General features: G+C 39.8%; 1 protein-coding gene across 1 annotated transcript in view; it reads right to left on the bottom strand.

Annotated features, from left to right (window-relative positions):
• LOC124136294 (ERC protein 2-like) overlaps window positions 1-17,990 on the bottom strand; it is a 66,938-nt gene extending 48,948 nt beyond the window's left edge. The window contains exon 1 of the mRNA XM_048396899.1: window positions 16,546-17,990. Coding sequence (XP_048252856.1) covers window positions 16,546-17,496 — 951 coding nt within the window. The 5' untranslated portion in view covers window positions 17,497-17,990. The remainder of the gene's footprint in view (window positions 1-16,545) is intronic.
• Between the last annotated feature and the right edge of the window lie 5,312 nt (window positions 17,991-23,302).

A 23,302-nucleotide genomic window follows, 5' to 3' on the forward strand; every position in this document is an offset into this window, starting at 1 on the left:
GTACACCATCCTGAACATGACTCAATGTAGTAAACACAAGCTACTTTCCTTAAGACTACCCAGATATTGAACACAAGTAATAGGCAACCTATCAAAGCAATATGTTTCACCTGAAGGATACCTTTCATACCATGTCATACGGGGCAGACTGTTTGGGACAAATTGGTAAGTAATTCATATAGTTTGTCTGCCCTAAGCGCCAAGCATATGTGGGACTTGCTAAGCACATGTGGGAGACCCACGAAGATCCAGGGTAGAATAGGTCTTCAGCAACCCATGCTTGCCGTGAACGGTAACTATACTTGTCGTAAGAGGGGACTAACGGGATTGGGTGGTCAGGCTCGCTGACTTGGTTGATGCATGCCATTGCATTCCAATTGAGTGGATCGATGCTCATGATGTCAATCACAGGAATGTCTGGTCCAGACTCGATTATTCTTCAGACCACCACCGTATAGCTGGAATTTAAAAAACCAACAAACATACAAAGCATATGTGGGAGTCTACTCCGCCTTAAATTCTGAGAAGATTGAAACACAACTTAGCGCCATAAGCATTATTCCAGCTAAATCCCATCCACAAATAAACCAATGTCTGAAAGCATGAACAATCAGCAATGCAATCGGGGTATGATGACACACAATCAGCTAAGTCTTTCTGCATTTCAGTCAGCTATTACAAGCATGAACCTACTCTCACCTGAAATCAAGAGGAAGATTGGGCTTGTGAATTGAGATTTATTGTGAATTGCGATTTATTTCCTACGTTTTACAATACTACGATACTGACACCATGTCACACTAATAACTAGCTTGACACATCCTAACCATATTGGGAACAGCACTCTGGTCTTATTCATGACATTAACCACTAGGTGACCCCATAGCTCTACAAGAAGGTTCAAAACTATATAGGTGAACCGTGTAAAATCAATCACAGCTTAACTTCACCCATTACCAGTAAAAATTACAGCCCTGGCATACGAAGTCTATTGTTATGAGATGGAAGGATCATGTTTGGGAGGTTTCTCGTATGCCCTTCAAGCATTGGGGGCCATATTTTAATTGTGCCATTATGATTTTTACCATTCCCACAGGCACTCCAGAACAAGGAACTTCGAACCTTGTCAACTGAACAAGAATCAACCAGAGATTCCGGATACACTAACTAGTCTTCCAGCTGTAGGCTAGTGTTGATGTCTAATTCTGAGTTACAAGTCGATGATTTCATGATCCTCATTAAGCTGCTTCATATTACTTCATGGCTCAATGGTAGTCTGTCTTACAGACCCTGATACAAATATATATCAAATACAGCCCATGCAAGTCTATAATGTTTGGCAAGTCTAGATCACTGCAGTATCTGAAAATGAAGAGAGTCACTTGGCTCCTTTTTATTATATTTTTATTAAGATAACTGAACAACTGTTTTTTTATGTACGATATGTTCATTTCAGAGACTAGATGTTAGTCTAGGCTCAATGGCTGAGTCCCTCTTAGCAATTTGTTCCATATTCTCTATGTCCCTTAAGCATGTTAAGGCAATTTGTTCAGGTATTCTCTATGTTTTAACACTAAAATCTGCTGGAAAAGATTTTGGCAGACACTGCATGTTTTGGGGATATCTGAAGCACGATCAATGTCAGTTTTCTGGTGGTCAGTCAAGAAACCAGCGCAATACCAACATAACCTAACCATGTTAACCAAGTGAATCTTCAAGCCCCCTCTGACTCCTGACGGCCCGCCAGTAACACAACGCCAGCAATCAAGGCAATAAAGTCGTTATCATTGTTGGTCTGTGTGGGAACGGTGTTCACCACAGACACACAAATACCTGGCAGAACTTCAAAGACCATAAGCAACTAATCTAATTGAACAGCAACTTCCACAGCCTTGTAGGAAGAAAGAAGCAATCTCCAATATGTCTACCGAACATTTTCTAGTTTACAGCAAAGCCCCATCGGTGACGCAGGCCGGCAACAGTTTACAAGGAGTTGATGGAGATGTGATCCCGTTGTGTGGTCTCTCAGTTCCCGGGCTTAAGGCTGACCAGCATGAAAGAAGTAGAGGGTGAAGAGTCTGGTCTTGCTGAGAAACTCAGAGTAATACAAGCAGCTAGAATCAACTATCTTATATTTTTTCCAAGACAAAAATTAAACTACAAAATACAAGCATGGCAATACTAATACAGGATTTTACCTTGACATACAAAACTAAGGGCCCAGAGGCCTCCAATTACTCGTTTCAAGGGTCCTTTCAGTTGTTGTTGTTGTTGTTTGTTGTTTAACGCCGCACTCAGCAATATTCCAGCTGTATGACGGCGGTCTGTAAATAATCGAGTCTGGACCAGACAATCCAGTGATTGACATCATGACCATCGATCCACGCAATTGGGATACGATGACATGCATCAACCAAGTCAGAGAGTCTGATCAGCCGATCCCGTTAGTCGCCTTTTACGACAAGCATAGTCGCCTTTTACGGTAAGTATGGGTTGTTGAAGACCTATTCTACCCCTGATCTTCACGGGTCCCTTTCAGAAAATATGAGGGTCCTGTAAAGAAATGAAATGGTACAGTGTACTGCACTGTAAGATTTAACCATAGTATACTGCACTGTAAGATTTAACCATTACTTTAATACTTGTCACGAATGTGGTTCAATGAATATTTTTGTGCGTCCTTCAGGATGCAAAATATATTTATTTCTGCGTCCATTCCATACATGTGTCGTACTGGACACACATTTCTGCATAAAACCCTGCCAGTCCTACTGGAACTTAACCATTTCCAAGATTGGTTGTCAAGACAGACGTCAAAATCTTAAAAGAATGGATTGTTGAGAGTGAGTGTGGTTAAAAACTGCTTTTTAGCAATATTCCAGCAATATCACACTGGGCAACACAGGATGGCTTCACATAGTGTACACATTTAGGAATCAAACACACAAAAGTTAGTGGTGTGACAAGTGATAGCCTAACCCACTGCCCTCATTTTCAAGGCGAGGGAACAAATTGCCAAGAGGGACTCAGCCATTGAGCCATGATGTGATATGAAGCAGCTTAATGAGGATCATGAAATCATCGACTTGTAAGTCAGAATTAGAGATCAACACTAGCCTACAGCTGGCAGACTAGTTAGTGTATCCGGAACCTCTGGTTGGACCGTTCTTGTACATGAAATCATCGACTTGTAACTCAGAATTAGAGATCAACACTAGCCTACAGCTGGCAGACTAGTTAGTGTATCCGGAATCTCTGGTTGGACCGTTCTTGTACATGAAATCATCGACTTGTAACTCAGAATTAGAGATCAACACTAGCCTACAGCTGGCAGACTAGTTAGTGTATCCGGAACCTCTGGTTGGACCATTCTTGTACAGTTGACAGGGTCCTTGTACCAGAGTGCCAATGGGCACTGTAAAATCATAATAGCACAGTGATGAAAGTACATGAAATAAACCTCTTCTGAAGGTGAGTTTGCAATAAATGTATATTCCAGATCACAGCCATGTAAGACCAAGTGACATATTTATTGTAACTGAACTTTGATCTTGTTAGTAATGAGACCGGCATGGGAAGTATTACAATTGAGACAGAATGTAAAGGTCTTGTGGTATTGTCTTTGATTTAATCACGACAGACCACTATAATTAGATTGGATGTCTATTTATAGCATCATGTCATTCAAACCAGACTCGAAGCAAAGCTATGGTGGAGAATGAGTCCAGGGTATTTATCATCACAGAATGGAGAATTAATACACAGGATTATCGACAAGGTTGTATCTCCATTACGGTATATGAAATGACTGGTCCTAGCTCTTCATGATGTATGGTGTGTGTTTCTTATGTAATACCAGTATGTACATAATATAGCTAGTATTGATATGGGGTCGTCAAGTATACAGAAATGATGAATAGCTACACTTCAATTTCAAACAGCTTTGAGTATATGATATTTGACAACACTATCAGACTAAAACAATATATGTGCTAATTCAGACAATGTCAGAACAATGTGTTTTAAAAATTTAACTGTGAAAACGCATGTCTACCAATCTTATGAAGAAGAAATTGATCGGTGGGTTCTGATGAAGTATCCCACACCAGAAACACTGTCTGACTAGTATTACTATAAAACATTCATTGGAAGAAATGGTGCTGTAATCATTGTAGAGCTTCTTCACCTGCCACAGAGGGGGCAGAAGCCTGAACTCTTGGAAAGCCTGCACTTCAGCATGTTCAGATGTGCATCTGTTCTGTCTCTAGGACTGTGCCTTCGAAGTCATTTTATGGAAGATATTCAAGTATTTATGACAACACCAATACTGTTCGTTTGTTGTTTAACACCGCACAAAGCAGTATTCCAGCTTCATGACGACAGTCTACAAATAATTACATCTGGTTGGTTGGTTGGTTGGTTGGTTGGTTGGTTGGTTGGTTTGTTGTTTAAAGCCGCACTCAGCAATATTCCAGCTATATGATGGCAGTCTGTAAATAATCAAGTCTGGACCAGACGATCCAGTGATTAATGTCATGAGCATCTATCCACGCAATTGGGATCGATGACATGCATCAACCAAGTCAGCGAGCCTGATCACCCGATCCGGTTAGTCGCCTTTTACGACAAGCATAGTCACCTTTTACGACAAGCAAAAAAATTACATCTGGACCTGACAATCCAGTGACATGCAAATCAACCAAGTCACAAAGCCTGACCACATGATTCATGCAGTCGCATGTTATGACCAGCACAGGTTGCTAGGTACCTATACACATTCTCCATGGTTGGAGGTGAGGGGAAGTGAAATGGGGTTGAAGGTCACGTTTTAGACTATTGCACTTACATAGTGACAGTTATTGTATGTATATGTGTATGACTGCTTGAAATGCCGGTTTTATTATATTAGCCCACTGAGATACCATGCCACAGTTAAACATGGAAACCCCACTCACACATTACACTGGCTCCAGTCCTTGTTTTATGCCAAGGCAGGGTAACAACAAGTGCAATCTGTTAACGCCTTTTGGAAGGACACAGCTGGGGATTGAACCACCAACCATCCACTCTCAGAATACAAGAATTATCTGGGAAGATCAATAGAATCTCGTCCTTGTGTCTTTTGATAACAAACACATTAACATGAGTCAACAAGCCTGAGAGTCTAAAAATTTTATCAACTCATGTTGATATATTTGACATCCAAAGACACTCAGGTGAGATTCCCTAATATTACCCTCTGATCCTCGTTAGTCAGCTGTAACAACATGCATACGAAACTGGGAACTGTCTGCCCCTGGAATCCCTGTTTGATCAACAGCCCTGTTCCACAAAGCCATATAAGCACAAAGACAATCGCAACTCCCTTACTTCTAAATATTAGCATAGACTTACAATAGTTGTGTCACTAACACAGCTTTGTGGAGAGGATCTAGTCCCAGTGTGATGTTGAATGCATCTCCAATTCAGATTTGGGTAGGTAGGCATATAATTGTTCAATCACCAAAGACTATGCAAAACAGACAGACTGAGTTCTATTTTCAATATTTGAGGCCAATATTACAATTAAGTTTGGAATATATTTATCTACATTCTGTATGACTCAAGGTACAAAGTACAAAAGCATATTAATGATTCACACTATAACTTATAAGTGGCAAATTCATTATTTATGCAAAACATTAACACTGATATAAATGCATATCTAAAAAGTTGACAAGACAGTCAAAAAATATCATTTGAATCTGGATATTTTTTTTTTTATGGATCAGTCCAAACACATATGAACAAATCATGTTTCCATTCTGCCCTTGCTCGCAGCCAGGGAGACTTGACTGCAGTAGGTTTGCAGAAGCCTTGCAAAAATTCAATCCACATTGAGATTAGTTGTTCTGCTAGGCTCATACATACTTCAACAGAGCACAGAGCAACCAAAGTCATTGTTACATTAACATGCACTGCATGCATTAAAACGTCATATTGTCACACTATTTCCTCGCTACCACTCTGTTGGCAGGGAAAATACATATGTCACCAAGTACGCCAATGTAGCTTCAGGTTTCAAGGAAGGCTAAGGTTTCTACTTAACATCATTATCACAGCACAATTGCTCTTTTATTTTCATAGGAAATTGTGTATAACCTGCAGATCCTATGGATGTAAAGTGAAAAGCATGAAATCAATAGAGCTGTGGCCTATAATTAGAGCTTAGCATTCCACTCAAAATATGCTGGCTGTAGGATGGCTGGTGGAACACTCACATGCCTTTCAACGCCTTCTGGTAAAAAAAAAGCAATATTTTTTCAGTACCTCCTTCACACACAAAACATCAAAAAACAAATGTGAGGGCCAGAGCTGCATGTGTTAATGCTGCTTGGAAGGAAACTTAAAAACCATCATAAGCAGATCCTGATAGAGCCATGGGACATAACTCTGTACAGGGAATGATGTCATCTACACCACTATTCCATAGTGACCCTGAGAAGCAATAATTTTGTGTTTTTTTAACACTATAGTCTGCAATATTCCAGCTATATGACGGCTTGCCTGTAAATACAGCCTTGGCCAGACAAACCAGTGATTGACTCACGTCACCAGGGTATGACATATCCATCACCATCACTGAACCTGACCACCAGATCCATCTAAAAATTTAACCCAGAAACTCCACCGGGTTAAAAGCATTTTGTGCACATGAATATGATCATAATCATCCCATGAAAAACATACAAATTTTCTTTTATAAAACATATAGTTCATATTGCCTTTTCACCTCCAACTGAGTAAACACAATTCAGCGAAAGTGTATAAAACTGAAGGTGTCACTGACAGGACATGCTTGGAATTAAAGATATGTTACCATGGTTACTACATTTTTTCCATGTTTTGAATGTCACATTAAACAGAGGTGACATCTGATAAGAAATAAACTCAACAATTTCACAACCATGGGTCTAAATATTTACATGACACCAGCCAATTATTTTTTCTGACGTGATGTAATCCTCCCTAAGACTTGTTAATCTTCTAACGTTAGAGATGGAAAATCATGGGGGTCCTTAGATTTAAATACCATAGCAACAAACCTTTGGACCCCAGGATCCCCTGTATTTTAACATAGTATACACTACTGTCCATATATCAGGGCCATATCTAGTGTAGGGGCATGGGTGGCCAGTTGTCTACGGTGCTGCAATTAGCTGTGTCCCCTGTGCACACCAGAAACCTTGATTGTGGGTTGGAATCCCTGTTCACTATGATTATGTTTCAAGGTTTGTCACCAAACCCGTGCTTGTGGGTTTCACCAAAGTGATGAACATCTGAGACCTGCATCATTTCAAGCTGACACGCCCCGATATAACTGGAATGCTGTTAATTTAAGGCAGCATTAAACCCAACTCATTCACTCACTCACATATCTCATAAAATGACCACAGTGAATCCATTAGTAAAGCGTGGACAATACACTAATTCCGATAAGTATCACGATACATTGCTCACGATCCGATACAGATCATGATACTTGCATGTGCTTTAATGTGTGCTCCCCTAAGGCCAAATACCTGGCACATGACGATATACAGTTGGCAGTGTCAAGTATGGTATGGATGAAAATACATATTTTTTCACTTCAAAGTGTCACAGTTATTAAAGCAAACACTGAATGTAAGAATTGATATTTTTACTTAGTGTGCAAGTGTGATGGGGAGTAAAAAATCGCGATGCACTGTTGCATCGGTGTACTGTCCCATGACTAGAGGTCATAGATATCACTTTGGTGAACGCAAGGTGCTGACAAACCAAGAATCATAATCTGGGTTTCTAGCCAACAATCATAGGATTCTGGTACGCCCAAGGGACACAACTCCACAAATTATTCGACTGGTCCACCGATGCCCCCTGGACCTAATCAGGCAGTGACCCACTCTGCACCATGCATGCGTGTCTTCAGTCATTGATTGCCATCCTGTCCAACATGGTTGCTACTTGGCTTGCTGAATCAATACACAAGAAGTGATGTACACACTCAATGAAGTTAACATTGCATTATAATTGAACATGTTGAAACATGTCAATGATGATTATTATCTAAAATCATTAAACTAATTGATGTAATTAACTTGCCCGTTTCAGTGAAGGATGACTCAAAAGATCAATGAGTGTCAATGGACCTTGTCCACTGCCCTAATCCTCATTATGTTTAAAAGGTTTGGAGCATCCTTTGATTCAAATTGTACAGCAGAAAACCAGACTGCATGTTAATGATACACGGTCAATTGTGACACAAACCTTGAACAATACCTCTTGTGATCTGACCTCAATGTTCCATATGTAGTGAAAATAAGTAACAAAGAGTATTTCTTTGGATTTCTTTTCAATTTCTGATCCCCAGGTTTAATATGTGTATGATACTGTGCATGTTCCTATGTTCAATTTCCATGTGTTTGTCCAGTTGACTGGTGTGACAGTACATTTATCATGGGCTTCATAATGAACCTCATCACAATGTATAAAAAAAAGATCTCTACGTGTGCACTTCAAGCAACAGGAACATATTCAGTCATGCCACTGCCATTTTAACAGTGTCATTGGCACTCTTACACATGAAATTTTGAACCTTGGATTTCACTACATTTTGATCAGATCCAATTTGTTTTTTAACATGTTGTAAGCAAAATAACTCTCTTCCTCTCTGATATCAATAAACTATAAACATGATAAAGTGACCGTACTCCTTATGTTACTCTCTGTGTGTGTGCCTTTGTTATTTGATGCCATACTCAGCAATATTCCAGCTATATGACGGCAACCTGTAAATTATCAAGTCTGAACCAGACAGTCCGGTGATTGATATTGCGAGCAATGATCCACAATGTCAGGGAAGGATGACATCTGCCATCCTCCAAGTCAGTGAGTCTGACCACCAAATCCATCAAGTCGTCTCCTCTGAACAGCACAGGTTGCTGGGAACCTATTCTAACCTACAATCCCTATGGGGGCCCTTACGTTACTACCAGCTCAGTACAAGACAAATGTGTGAGGAGCATGATTGCTGTGATCGCAGATAAAGCCACATACACTCCTGGACCCCACATGGCTACCCCCAACCATGGCTGCGGAGTCTTGACCAGGATGTTATCCTCACACTGGTACCAGTGTTGATGGAAGATAGGACAATATCCTTTGATAAGCAAGTGTGGCGAAAGGATGACTGTGGTGCTATCTGTGTGTAGTGTCTGCCGCTAAGCATAATGAGAAACAGGCTTGGAGAGATCCTCTTCAGAGGTTTCACTCTATGTACTGGGCCAACATTTGACTAACACTGTGGTACTCCGACTTTTTATGGATCAAAGGGTTCATCATCATCAGCCCATCCACAGTGATGATAGCATGATGTTATCTCTCACTGTGTCCATAGTGACGTCTACTAGAACATCTGGTGACCAAACACTGTGGTTAGGATTACCCTACTCTGCCGTTATTGAAAACCCTTTAAATAAAAGTTACAACTATGCCCAGATACATGTTAAAACATGTACACAATGCCTGAAGTATCCTGCTATTCCGTGGGTGGTAACATTTCTGTCGGGGTAGGCGTAATTTATTCAAACCTGCCTGACTGTCAGTCGAAAATTTCCTTGCCATTGACACTGACAATTTTGAACATGGCATTGACTTGTGACTCGCTTACCGGAGAACAAGAGCTATCTTTGTGATTATAAAGTTATAAATGTTTAAAACACAGAGTAAAGAAATCTGAGAAAAATAATTATCTGTCCAAGCATATAGTTACAAAAGCAGGCGTGCAACTTTCAAGACAGGCTAATTACATTTTTGAGTCCCCAGCCTGTCTGTATAGTTTGGAGTAAAAATTATTTGAGACATTACATGCATAACCTGAAATTTGATTTTCTCTCAAAACAATGAGACAGTTTTTTATCAATGCAATAGCCATGTCTTCAGTCCATGTTGTTTGTCCAAAGAACATGAACCACTTTCATAACATTAGACTCAGTGCCTTTCTCCGGGCAATGTAGAGACTGCCAATAGAGCTGGCAATAAAATAGCAAAAAAACATACCTCACTGTGTTTGAAATCAAGAAGTAAAGTCAAGGGGTCCTTGTCATAACTCATAATTCTAATGTCATAACTAGATGATATAGGGCATATATTGACAAAAAATACTTTTGCAGAAAACATCTGGACCCCTGAGAACTTGTTGAGGGAGTGAGTGAGTGAGTAAGGTTTTTGCAATATTCACGCAATATCCCAACGGGGGACACCAGAAATGGGCTTCACACATTGTAGCTTTGTGGTGTGATCCTTTGGTGTGATGAGCGGATGCTTTAAACCACAAGGCTACCCAACCCCTTCAGTCATTTTCAACTTTTATTATTTTAGTAATTAATATAAAACATAAAATCTGTTGCAAACAATGCTCACATGCATTGCTGTTCAACTCCAGGGATTTACGTGATGCACAAATGTTGAGATTGGGCACTGAAAAAGTATATACTGGGTCCCAAGGGACGCACAATAATATTCAATGAACCTACAGCACATCAAGAGCTGTTATGGGTGTCTGTCATTTCATCCATCAATCATGACCACTGTCCACATGATCATTGATTCGTTCTCAGCTCCGAAGTAATTATCCAAACATACAGAAAAATACATGATTTCATTACTTTACAGGACACTCATACTGGTTGCAAGGACCCTTCAATTAAATTATTGGGCCTCCACTTTTGTGAGTCAAGGTAAAACCCTGGTAGTCTATCCATGTTGTAGGGAGAAATACCTTTGGTAAAGACCAATCATGGTGAAGTTTTCACATTTCAAATCGACCCGTGAAGATCCGGGGTAAAATAGGTCTTCAGCAACCCATGCTTGCTGTAAAAGGCGACTTTTCTTGTCGTAAAAGGCGACTAACGAGATCAGGTGGTCAGTCTCGCCGTCATATAGCTGGAATATTGATGAGTGCGGCGTTAACCAACCAACAAACAAACAAATCTCATTTCAAGTCAATGCCACCACACCAACTGGTCAGTATTACACAGTGTGGACAGTGGGCAAATGGCTATTTGGGGCCCATCAATCAATGTCCTGATGTCCCAGACTGATACTAACGAACTAATATTATCATGGCCCTGACCCAGATAAAACAAAACCTGGACGACAAGGTGGTGAAGAGAACTGCACCGTACCCTAACACTATTTTCACACTGCACTGAGCATGTAACAAGGCAACATTCTGTCACTTCTGACAGGCCGGGCCAGGTGCATGCGTCATTAAAATCTCACACAAAACTGCCGGATGTTTTTATATGTAAACAGGTCCTAACAAATCTTAACACTGGGCCGACTCACAAGGATACCATTGTTCAAAACGAATTCATCTATAAATCACAGGTTAATCTGGCAACTTGTTGAAGTCACAGTTTTTAAAAATATAACATGAAATATAACCAGAAATGGGCTTCACATATTGTATCCAAAACCAGACATGGTGCGACAATAATAATGTTAGATATGTTACATGCGCAGAGATTTTTCAAGAGACAAACGGCATATATATATACATGATATCAGTCTTGTAAAATTCTGTTTTGTCTTGCAAAGTCAGCTAAAACATGCCAAAGGATTTATCTAAGGTTCTCAACTTCGTGCCCTTGGCAGGACAATATGGCGAAAAAAATCCAAATTTTGTTCAAAAATGGGATTTTTCAAAGTTACTTTTTCCCTAAATTCAGGTCTTTGAACATTGCAATAATGTGAAAGGAAGCATAAAAGCCTTTTCCTGTTTATTGGTTCCGTTATCAGGGAAATACAAGGCGCCCCTACAAAGCTATGACATTGGTTCTAACTAAATAACATAAAATGGAAATCATAATTCCAATTTGGGAATTTTTACTGACATATCCGAATATCAGCCTCGGGGTAGGCCATGATAAATTCCCGATGCCATATAACAATGATGACAGTAAAATCAATTGAAAATATTGCTAAGGGCCAAGTACTTGCTAGTAGGCTCAAAAGGTCTTGGCAGAGACTGTGATATAGACATTTCAATAATTGGATATAATTTCAACATGATCAATACTATCTTCTTTAACATTAATTAGAAATTAAGAAAACATTCTTTGGACAATTTTAAAATTCTATATCCATGATATCAGTGGCCTAAAGTACAGACCAATCTTAAGCTCTGCAAGCCCTACTTAATTTGTGGGACAAATGGCCAAGTGACTGTGTAAGTGAAGCTCTTTAATCTGGATTTCTTGGTTGACAGACTAAACACATCCCGCATGCTGTTAAGTAGATCAGCCGGCTGTGTGTCTGCCCAGTTGACAATGACGGTGATGCTGGACTCTTTGAAGCCCCAATACACTTTTGATGATGCAGTAACACAGTGAAGGGTATACAGCCATATGAAGTAAACATACCTAGTGGTGGTGAAATGACACAGTTTCTTTTTGTATCGTATTTGAAGCAATTCGTATTCGACGTAATAAGCGCCCCGCTCTAATAAGCACCCACAGCGATATTTGCGAATATATTGGCTAGTGAACAATCCCAATTAGCACCCCTTCCGATCGATCAATGTTCACAAGACTTATTTATTCGCGTATGATACGCACTCGTGTGTTATAAATATGCAACCATAGTGAGTGAGTGAGTGAGTGAGTGAGTGTGGTTTTACGACGCTTTTAGCAATATTCCAGCAATATCACGGCGGGGGACACCAGAAATGTATGCAACCTTAATTATGGGCAATTAAATTCTGGAAAAATATATCTGTCGTACATGAACACGAAATTTATCTTTCAACTTTTTTTCACCAAAATAATATTTTAATAAGAGCCGCCTATTTCTAATTTTGAGAGCGCTCTGGGCGCTTATTACGTCGAATACGGTATGTGTATTACAGATTTAGGGGATGTCTTACGGACCACAGGAACCTGTGAGTAAGTGAGTGAGTGAGTGAGCGGACGGGATCCGGCAAACGAGCGAGTGAGGTTTCACGCCTTTTTGTACAGTTTTCAAGTTATCTCACCTCTAGGACCCTCATAATTTCAAACACTGCTTTTACATCATGAAGTAAATTAGGTGGACATATATCAGACTCATTAGTAAGCCTGAATTTTGCTTAGATACATGTAGTAAGAAACCTTTAGACACTGCATACAAGGTTGAAACAGTGAGCGAGTGAGTGATGTTGGCTTAATGTCACATTGAACAGTACTGCAGTTATATCCTGACAAGTCAGCTTCTTGTTCAAGTGTTGTGGACAGCTCAGGTGATGCAAGACATTAACCACGTTGATGAACCTCACAAGAATGGATATGGTGCTGGCAAACCTTGAAACATAATCAGAGTGAACCAGGATTCGAACACATGATCAAAGGACTCTGGCATGCCTAAGGGACTTAACTCTCCCCACAGTGAATTGCAGCACCTTAGATGATCGGGTCACTCACGCCCTACAGGGTTGAAACAAGGTACAAGTATGTTAGGCCATACTTTTTTAGTTTTACACAATATGGATTTATTCCAGCTTTTCCACACAATGTCGGTCAAAATAAAAATAAATGGCTTCATCAATCATTTATTTATAAGAAAGTCATTCTGCTGTGGAGTTAAACCTGCAGCTGGCTTCTAGAATCACTGATAGTGATGTAGACATGGAATTTATATATAACATTTTATATTGTATAAGAGGGTCTATAATACTAGTGGGAGACACAATGTAAATAAATCTTTTTGTGTTTAATTTATAACTTTTCAAGCTGCTTTTCAATAGGGGCAGTGGGTCCCTGAAATGAAAAATAATGTGTGGCCTTAGCATGATGATTGACAGACATTATGGTCCCAAAGTTTATCCACTTGTCCAAAACCTGACTTTGGTCCAAATTTGTTTTGTCTAGTTGATAAATAACAGGCTTATCATGCACAAGTTGCTGTTGTTTTGAGAACAAAACTATTGTCAAACATGCCCAAGGGTGAAATTCTTGCTGGAAATGACTATTACAGGTAATAGTAGTGACTGCAAGGATTTGTAAAGGTTCAAAACTAAGTGCCCTTGGCCATCTTGACAGGCAAATTATGAAAAATATAACATCATGTTCAATATTGGGATTTTTCTTAAATTCAGGTCATGGTTTGGTCCTGTTAGTGCTGAAATGCAGGTTATTTCTTCAAAGCCATAAAATCAGCATGATTAGGTATAACCATATTCACATGAAATGCTTTCATACCAATTTGCGAATTTCCACTGACATTTGCTGCAGACTTCCCTTTGGGAAAGCCACAGGTCTAGACAAATCCCGGGAATGCTGTATTAAAGCTAAGCCAGATTAAACTGTCAACACAAATGAGTACAATTTTGAAATATTTCATAAGTCTCATAGTAAATGTTTTGACGCTATTTCTTAGATTGTTGCCTATGACGGGTACATACAACTGTTCTGAACTCTTAGTTTGACCTGACATTTCAGGAGTGGAGTATTGACCGAGAAACATGCAACATGGCACTGAGGGCAGCAAACACCTGTGCATAAAATGTCACTTGGCACGTTCAGTCTTAAAAAATGACCCTCGATCAGCCAAGTCATGGACCCTCACAACCCAGTGCTCATAGATGGGGTCAAATGGGGTTTCACATTGCATTCAAGATTACTGCACTTATACGGTAAAGAGCCTGCACATCGGTGTTTATCTGCTTGTACTTAGCCTGGACTACTGCTGGTTTTACAGTGTTCATTATCTGCAGTACCATGCCTCAGCTTAACATAAATACCCCACTCATGCTGACTGAGCCAACCAGTCCTTGTTTTATCCCGTTGATGCCGAGCACCAGGCAGGATAACAACAAGTACCATCTTTTCATGTCTTTTGCCACAACACAGCTGGGGACTGAACCATGCGTGTGCTCCAGGCAGACACTCTCTATCCACTACACCTCAGAGGCAGTCCCATGGTGATAGTTGCTTCTGTCAGACCTACCATTTTAATATTTTGCTGTGTATGTGGAATTTGCAGATTAGTTGCAGCCAAACACACCCCATCACCTTCCACCAAGAATACCAAATGGACAGTCCCTTGCAACAAGCATAGGGCCCATCCTTCCCCGGAGTGAGTGAGTGAGTGAGGTTTTACACCGCTTTTAGCAATATTCTAGCAATATCACGGCAGGGGACACCAGAAATGGGCTTTACACATTGTACCCATGTGGGGAATCGAACCCAGGCCGATCGAACACTTCAACCACTAGGCTACCCCACCGCCCTCCTTTCCTTGAATCCCCACGAGGGTTATCGTGTCAGGGCTTAGGTACATCATTAGAACTGTTTTCACATCACAGATTCACACACTGCAGGTTCACAAGCTGACAATTTAGCCAAAGCTGCCTGCATCTCACAAAACTTTCAAAACCAATGTATTTAGGATCACTCATTTTGCTGGCATACAAATTTAACCCAAATGCGAAATGTCAAACACTGTAATCTGCATCGTCAAAAGTCAGCGACTCAATTATCCTCAATCACTGCCATCTCCCATTGAATTGCAGTATCAGAATGTGTTGCGGCAACCTGCCTGCTCCCTATATATGAACCTGACAGGAAAGCCATACAATACAACAAAGGAACACATCTTAAAGAAGGACCAGGCTTGACATTTTCTGTCAACAGACCCTGACACAAGTACAGTAAACTACATTTATAACAAACACGCTTATAACATGTATAACGAACAGGCGAATATAACAAACTGTTTTTATTATTCCCGGCCATTTGCTGTATTTATACTGTATACACATTATATATATATGCTTATAACGAATTATGTTAATAACAAACTAAAATTAGTGGTCCCTCTGAGTTCGTTATAACAGCAGTTTACTTTATAGCCAATACAGCCCATGCAAGTCTATTATAGTTGGCAAGTCTAGATTACTTCTGAAAATGAAGAGTCTCGGGCTCCCTTATTATATTTTATTACGATAATTTAACAACTGTTATAATTTCTGACGGGAGATAGTGATATACCAGGCTTGATAACAGTGTTAGTATCTACACCAAAACGTTGCATTCATTGTAATAAAGAAGGTGCATATCCATAGGAACATCTCCTTTGTTCATCATACAACTTGTAAAGGCCACTTAAAGCAACTGTTTTTTCTGTAAAATAGTTTCATTTTAGAGACTAGATGTAAGTCTAGGCTTGACAGACAATGAACATATAATTATGTATCTACATTTCTGCTCAGTTAGGAAGTACAAAGGGAGAAATGAACATCGGATAGTTGATGATGGTCATCAACAGAAGACACAAACTAAAATAACTTCATCCGGCACCTTGGCCCCAGGACCCCAACATAGATGAAACAGCTATAAGATTCTTCATGCAGCCAGATATCATCTGTATTTATTCATCTCCAAAAGCATGAAGAGATTCATCTGTGGCATTCCCTCAACATGAATGGATAGCAAATTATGCAGAATACAAATTCTTGAAAATCATACAATTTTCTTTCCTTCTTACCTTTAATTCAGCTTGAGCTACTTTTAACTGTTCGTTCAAAAGGTTGCATTTAGCAGTTTCTTCTTTCTTCAAGGCTCGTAACTTCTTAAGCTCTGGGCTCCAAAAAGTCTTAATGCTGTTCATACTAGAGCCTAATTTCTCCTTGGCAGTTTCCAGTTCTTTCTGTAATTTGGCACACTCTTTGTGGTATTCTGAAACCTGCACTTGGAGTTCAAAAATGAGGGAGTTTCTATATTCTGATTGTGATGTTGGGCTTGGGGATAAGTATGGACCCATTGGGGGAATATAGTCCCCATTTCTTTCATTGGATCGAGATCTTCCCATAGAATGCTCACTACGTTCCAAAGATCGTGCTCCCATATGAGGGTACTCTCGATCACGATCCAGCGATCGATCACGATTATATGTTCGCTTTTCCCTTTCCAATGAACTTTCCTTAAATGACATGTTAGGGGTTGACAGTTGCATGCGGTCAATGTGCCTATCTAAAGAACGTTCACCCATCAAAATGTGTTCTCTGTCCAGACGATCTAGTGATCTGTCCCTCACGTTAGTTAAACTATTAGTCCTGCTGCTATGCATAGATGAACCTGGACTGCTTGGCTCCATGGGACTTTTGCCTGACAGGGACATCCCAGCGATGCCAAGATTTTCAATGATGTATCCCTGGTTGGTTGATCCATAGAGGGAACTGTAGTTATCCATGGGAAGACTGAGGGGGCTGGTTCGGCTTGATCCCGGCTGGTATCCCAGTGCCCCTGATCCCGAACCCTCGGAGGATGTCCTGCCCCGGACACGCCCGAGAGATGCACTCCTTTGCCCAATGTTGCCAGGACTTTTGTCCATATTTAGGTCGCGCTGACCTCCACTCGGTCGACCCATGCTGAGATTCAGAGCTTGGTCAAACTTGCTTTGCTTGCTCGAAGGCCGACTTGAGCCTTGGCTGAACATGGTTTTTGAGTTAAAGTTATGGTCTCGTCAAAAAGGAAGAATTTTGGAATTCATTACCCAACTTCCTGTCATTCTCCAGTTTTGTCTGGGATCATCATCGCTTCAGAATGCTTTGTATCATCTTTAAACTGACATTATATTGCTGTGAATGTACTTCAGAGAGATTTTCAAAGCAAATATGATGTGATCATATCGAAATTGACAAGTCCAATGATCTTATTATCATTAATGACTCAATGCACTGCCCGACTTTGAGGCTGCATCGCCATGCCTGGCACCGATTCCATTATTCATGCCATTTTTGGTGTAAACAACACGAAATGAGCGATCCGCGATGTATAGGCTTATTCAAACCTCAGATTATTCCATATGTAGTAATTCCGAAAATGAATAATTTCCATGCTGTTACACTGTCACATCACATCGCATTTTGTTAGATTTGACACTTAGCCCATCGCTCGCTCCGCGACCATCTTCTTTCCTCCCTCCCAAAATGGCAGCATCCTGTTTGTACTACTATCTGTATGACTTACTATTATAGATTTCTACAGGCGTCTGATGAACGCGTTCCTTGGCCGAGAAAGGAGTCAATAGAAACATTGGGTCTAGTGAGAAGGGATGGGCAAGTTATTTATTCGTCTTCAAAATAAAATATAAATAAAAGGAAGTTTTTTTTAAGTCACATATCAAGTTTATAGACTCACTTGATATAACGCGCCTTTTAAATGAAAATTATATCTTTCCTTCTGATTTATGTATCCAAATAGTATGACTGAAGATACACCATAAATTGTTTTTGTTGACCGAACAAATTTGACTTTTGCTCTATATCTAGATATTGCATTTCTTATCTGGTTAAAAAACAACTTTGCGTCGATTATAAGGAGTGTTTATTCTACCATGCGTTAACGCGTGATGTAAGCCTCTATTTCTTTCAATGCGTTCTGGCTTTGCTGATAAACAAAATCATTTTAATTGCAACACAACACTGAGAATTATGTCTCTCTCATTATCGCTTGACGGTTGAGGGCTTTAGAAAGTTTACAGCCCCACCTGGTATTATTTACTTTCTTCCTATGGCTGAAATCTCTTGCGGCAGCGAATAGCGGAGATATCGACAGTTAGGTCTCAATATGCAGATGGCACCTCTGTGTATTGTCCGCAAACTCAAGGTCATATATATATTCCATGTAGTCAGTTGGTGTGGCGTTATATTAAATATACTCATTTTATGGCTGTCTCACATATTTATCAACAGGTTTGATGTTTACTGAAATACAGCATTATGTAACTTATATCACAGGTGTACGTAGCTGTACAAACAAGAAATATTTTATTGACCCACAGGATACATGGGTCGATATATTATTTCTGTATGTGTACAGCTACGCAATCCCGTGCAGATAGACCTGCAGGTGACATATTCATGGATAAGAAAAAACATAAGAAAATTAATGGCTTTAATCATATATTTTAAAGTCAAAGTTAAAAATTATCAAACATGATTAAAATATTTAACTCAAACAGTCATACGCTCATATAACACATTCTTCTTTGTTTATTCTATACATTTTGTGTTCTTTAAGAGCTAGATTGTTTTTTGCTTACACTGGTTTCGTGTGCGGGTAATGATGCATGTGAGTAAGTTGTAATGGAAATAGTACCGCGTAGGACATCAGTTTTAAAATCCGGACAAAAGCACCACATTGCAGACGCCACAGGATGCTCTCAAATAATCGATATATATTTCGGTGACATCTCAGATTATGAAAAAAAAGGAACTGATTCTTTGTTTAGGTTTTCTCATTATCTTTTTAAACAGACTTAACCTGTTAATGAAATCAAGAGTTGAAAAATATTTTCAATTTCGTTGGAAAAACAATTTATGATTTCAAAGTGTTTTCTGTGTATAGTATATTTACAAGGTATATTTGATGTGTTTGTAATTGTTTACACCTTTTTATCTGTCATGTTTGTTTAATGAATCTTCGTAGAAAGTTTCTTGGCAAAATTGACTCCTACCAGTTACTGGTATATGGACACCCGTTCTTCCCTGTCAATTAGTCCATTGTTAAACATATCACAGTAACGTAAGAATACAATAGCTATAGTAATTGAAAATACAATAGCCACAGAAGTTAAGGTCGTGTCATCACTGACATCTGCATAATCCCCGTCCACCAATCCTCGTTATCTGCCCCCTTACCCCGCGAACAATTGTAACTGTGTATGCCTCCCTTCTTCCTTCATGCAAGTGTACACAACTAAAACACACCTCCCCCTTTAGAATAAGCGACCGTTAAATCGCCAACGTAAATATACACACACACGAGTGTCGGATGCGCCGTTTGGTGGGAGAGTCCCGATGTAAAAATTGCTTCGAATTGTCACTTCGTTCAAGTGTGGTATTCCATTCGTTACATAGATGTATATGCTGTGTAAACGTTAGTATACGATCGTGGTAGGATTTTCATCTCGTTAATTTGTGGTATTCTAGTCGTTACATGTAGATGTAGATGTTGTGTGAATGCCAGTACGATCGTGGTAGGATTTTCTAGTTAATTTGTTGTATTCTAGTCGTTACATGTAGATGTATATGTTGTGTGAACGCCAGTACGATCGTGGTAGGATTTTCTAGTTAATTTGTTGTATTCCAATCATTACATGGATGTATATGCTGTGTAAACGTTAGTACGATCGTGGTAGGATTTTCTTCTCGTTAATTTGTGGTATTTGGGTCATTACGTAGATGTATGTATGTTGTGTAAACGCTATGGTACAATTATTGTACCAATTGTCAAGTGGCTAATTGTGGTATAGTCTGTATGCGATATATGTTGTGTAAACATTAGCATAATCTAGGCAAGATATTTTACACAAGTGGCAATTCATTCAATAGATTACATGTTTTGATATAGATTACAAGCCCGGATACCGCTTATTGGAAAAGGACGGATGTATTTTGTGATTTGGCATTTCGCATTCAGTAATCGTGTAATTGTGTTGAACATACCGCCAAAAGGATTGGACGTGGTATTGTCACAAGTTTAATTTAGTATGCCAGATCACATATAAAGTACGGATGTATAAATCTCTGGAATGCTTCAAAACGCAATAATGGAGTAGGGGCCAGGCAAACCAGTGGTTGAGAGCGGGAACAGCGTATCGTGTTAGTCAGCCACGTCACAGTCTATACATGACCACCCGGACCCACATTTAGTGGGCTCTGACTACACGCCACGCAGACGGGACACTGGGGACTTATAATCCGACCCGGATCCACATACAATATACAGTTGTGATGCTTAGTTGAAATAAAGCCACAAAACCCCTTCCATTTCCATTAGAAATATCTGCATAAAGCAGAGTCGACTGTACAATTCCGACTATATGATAAGCATGTGTTTATGAATCACTATGAAATAGTGATGATACCAGGTGTTCGCGAAAAGGTGCATGAGCGTTTCCCACCCCCACCCCCACCCCACCGGTGGCTCCCGTCACAAATCTATGGAAATGGATGTTGTATATTGATAGACCTGGTCTTGATGCAAAAGCATCATGTATGCCCCATTTGACCGAACCCAGTCTCAAGACCAGTCTCAGTTCCCGTCCTCCCGGTGATAAATGACCAATCCCTCACTTATATATTAACTACACCTGAGGTCTCTTTTGTCTTCCGATAGAGTCGCCCATTCGCCGATAATCAGAAGATATACCTCATGCATCTCAATCTCATTTAATCATATCTTAGTGCTGGCTACCGTACTTGTGTTTTGTGGCAGCGAGAACTAATATCTGTTTTTAATGAGATTAAACGCATCTTTCATAGCTCTTATTATCATCCAGTTCCTTGCTGGCAGAGAAAACGGGTATAACTTAATAAAAGCCTGCTCATTTGCTGAAGATGAACCTTAATTGTCAAGACAAAGATTCTCGGCATAACTAGCATGTAACTGATGAAGTTCCCAACATGTACCACCATGTATGTCATATTTTTCTGATATATAATGTGTCGTTGATCATTTGTACTCGTAAAGATCCGGAGTAGAATGGGTCTTTAGCAACCCATGCTTGCTGTGAAAGGCGACTGTGCTTGTCGTAAGAGGCGACTAACAGGATCGGGTGGTCAGGCTCGCTGACTTTTTTGATGCATGTCATCGTATCCCAATTGCGTGGATCGATGCTCATGATGTCAATCTCGAATATTTACAGACCGCCGTCATATAGCTGGAATATTGCTGAGTGCGGCGTTAAACAAACACACAAACGCAGATCATTTATAATACGCTGCTTTGAACAATAGTTGTGTCACAATGATGGGAAGAAAGACCAAACTGCATGAAAGCTTGCAGTTGGGACAGGTATTCTCCTCAGATAGTGTATACTGTTGTACCATGGATCATAATCGGAGCGAATCTGGGATTCGAACACACGTTCAGCAGACCATAAGAGATTAAAGGGATGAACTTAGCAAAACGATCACTGGACAACCATGGCAGCACCCCTGTAAATATTGTTAACGCCAGCTCAGCAATATTCCAGCTCCAGTAATTACCGAAGATCTACAACATTCAGGGAAGGCACTCTTAGATAATGTTGCATATTTCTGCTTCTTAAAGGTCATGTTGGAAAGTCGTCTCCCTGCCGTCAATGAAACTGCACATACTATGAATGAAATGTGAATCAAACGTACAAGATAAGATTTGCAGAAGGAATGACATTTGTTTATTTCATCCATGGCATATTCTGATAAACAAATACTTCGTGTTCACGCTAAGTTGTGATGACCGCTAAGGAGGTTTAAAGTAACGCTTATATAACACTCCAGACTAGTTTCTGTATGCACGAAAACAACCCTGGAGTTTGTGTGTGCGCATATAATCTTCCCAAGGTCCATACATCCATATCTCTTGAGTGCGTGTGTGGTGTGTCTATATATAATGAGGTGTATTGTTTTGAAATAATTATTCCCATGTACAACTCAGATAAGTTGTTCTAATAAAAATCGAAATCCTTAGTTGCGCCTTTATACACTAAGCAAGAAATGTAAACGTAAGTTTTTTTTATAATTTAAAAGTTTATTCTCCCTGTAGTGCTTTATTGTACGATAACCAACGACCACGAGTCTATATTTCTTATATGAAATATCAACATTACATACAGCCTCTTTAAGGATGTTAGTGAAAAGTACCAGTTTTTAAAAAAATATTTACCCTATTTAAATAATGATGACTCCCTGAATAGAATCCGATAAGTCCATTTTAGGAACAGGGGAGTTAAATTTGGTCTTTCCTGCATATTCTCCCAAACCTCACGTCGATTATCTGTACCTTTTCTCCTAATGCCGATGGCTTTATCTCTCCCACGTTTGGAAGCGTTCGTTCGGGCATTGCGTTTATCTAGGTTGTCCAGATACATGAGAACAACTCACTCGACACGTCCCTCTCAACAATAACGTCGTCCAATTTACGTCATCGGGTTGCGAGCGCATGTTCGAATCTCCATAAATGACGCCATGATAGAACAATGATTTATCGTGAAATAAACCACGCTTCGTTCTACATTGATCTTTGCGATTTATAGCGAAGCTATCTTATATTTCACGACAAGACATTGTTCTGTCATGACGTCATTTCTGGAGATTCGAATACGCTCTAACAACTTGATGACGTCATTATTGGACGATATTAATTTTTAGAGAGAAGTGTCTGGTAAGTTGTTCCCCACAAATGTAGGTGGGTTACACAGATAATCGCAGTGGCCGAACGACCGCATCCAAAAGAGGCAGAGATATGACAATCGG

Source organism: Haliotis rufescens, unplaced genomic scaffold (assembly GCF_023055435.1).
Source record: "Haliotis rufescens isolate VD_foot unplaced genomic scaffold, xgHalRufe1.0.p SCAF_16, whole genome shotgun sequence".
In the NCBI taxonomy this organism is placed as follows: domain Eukaryota; kingdom Metazoa; phylum Mollusca; class Gastropoda; order Lepetellida; family Haliotidae; genus Haliotis; species Haliotis rufescens.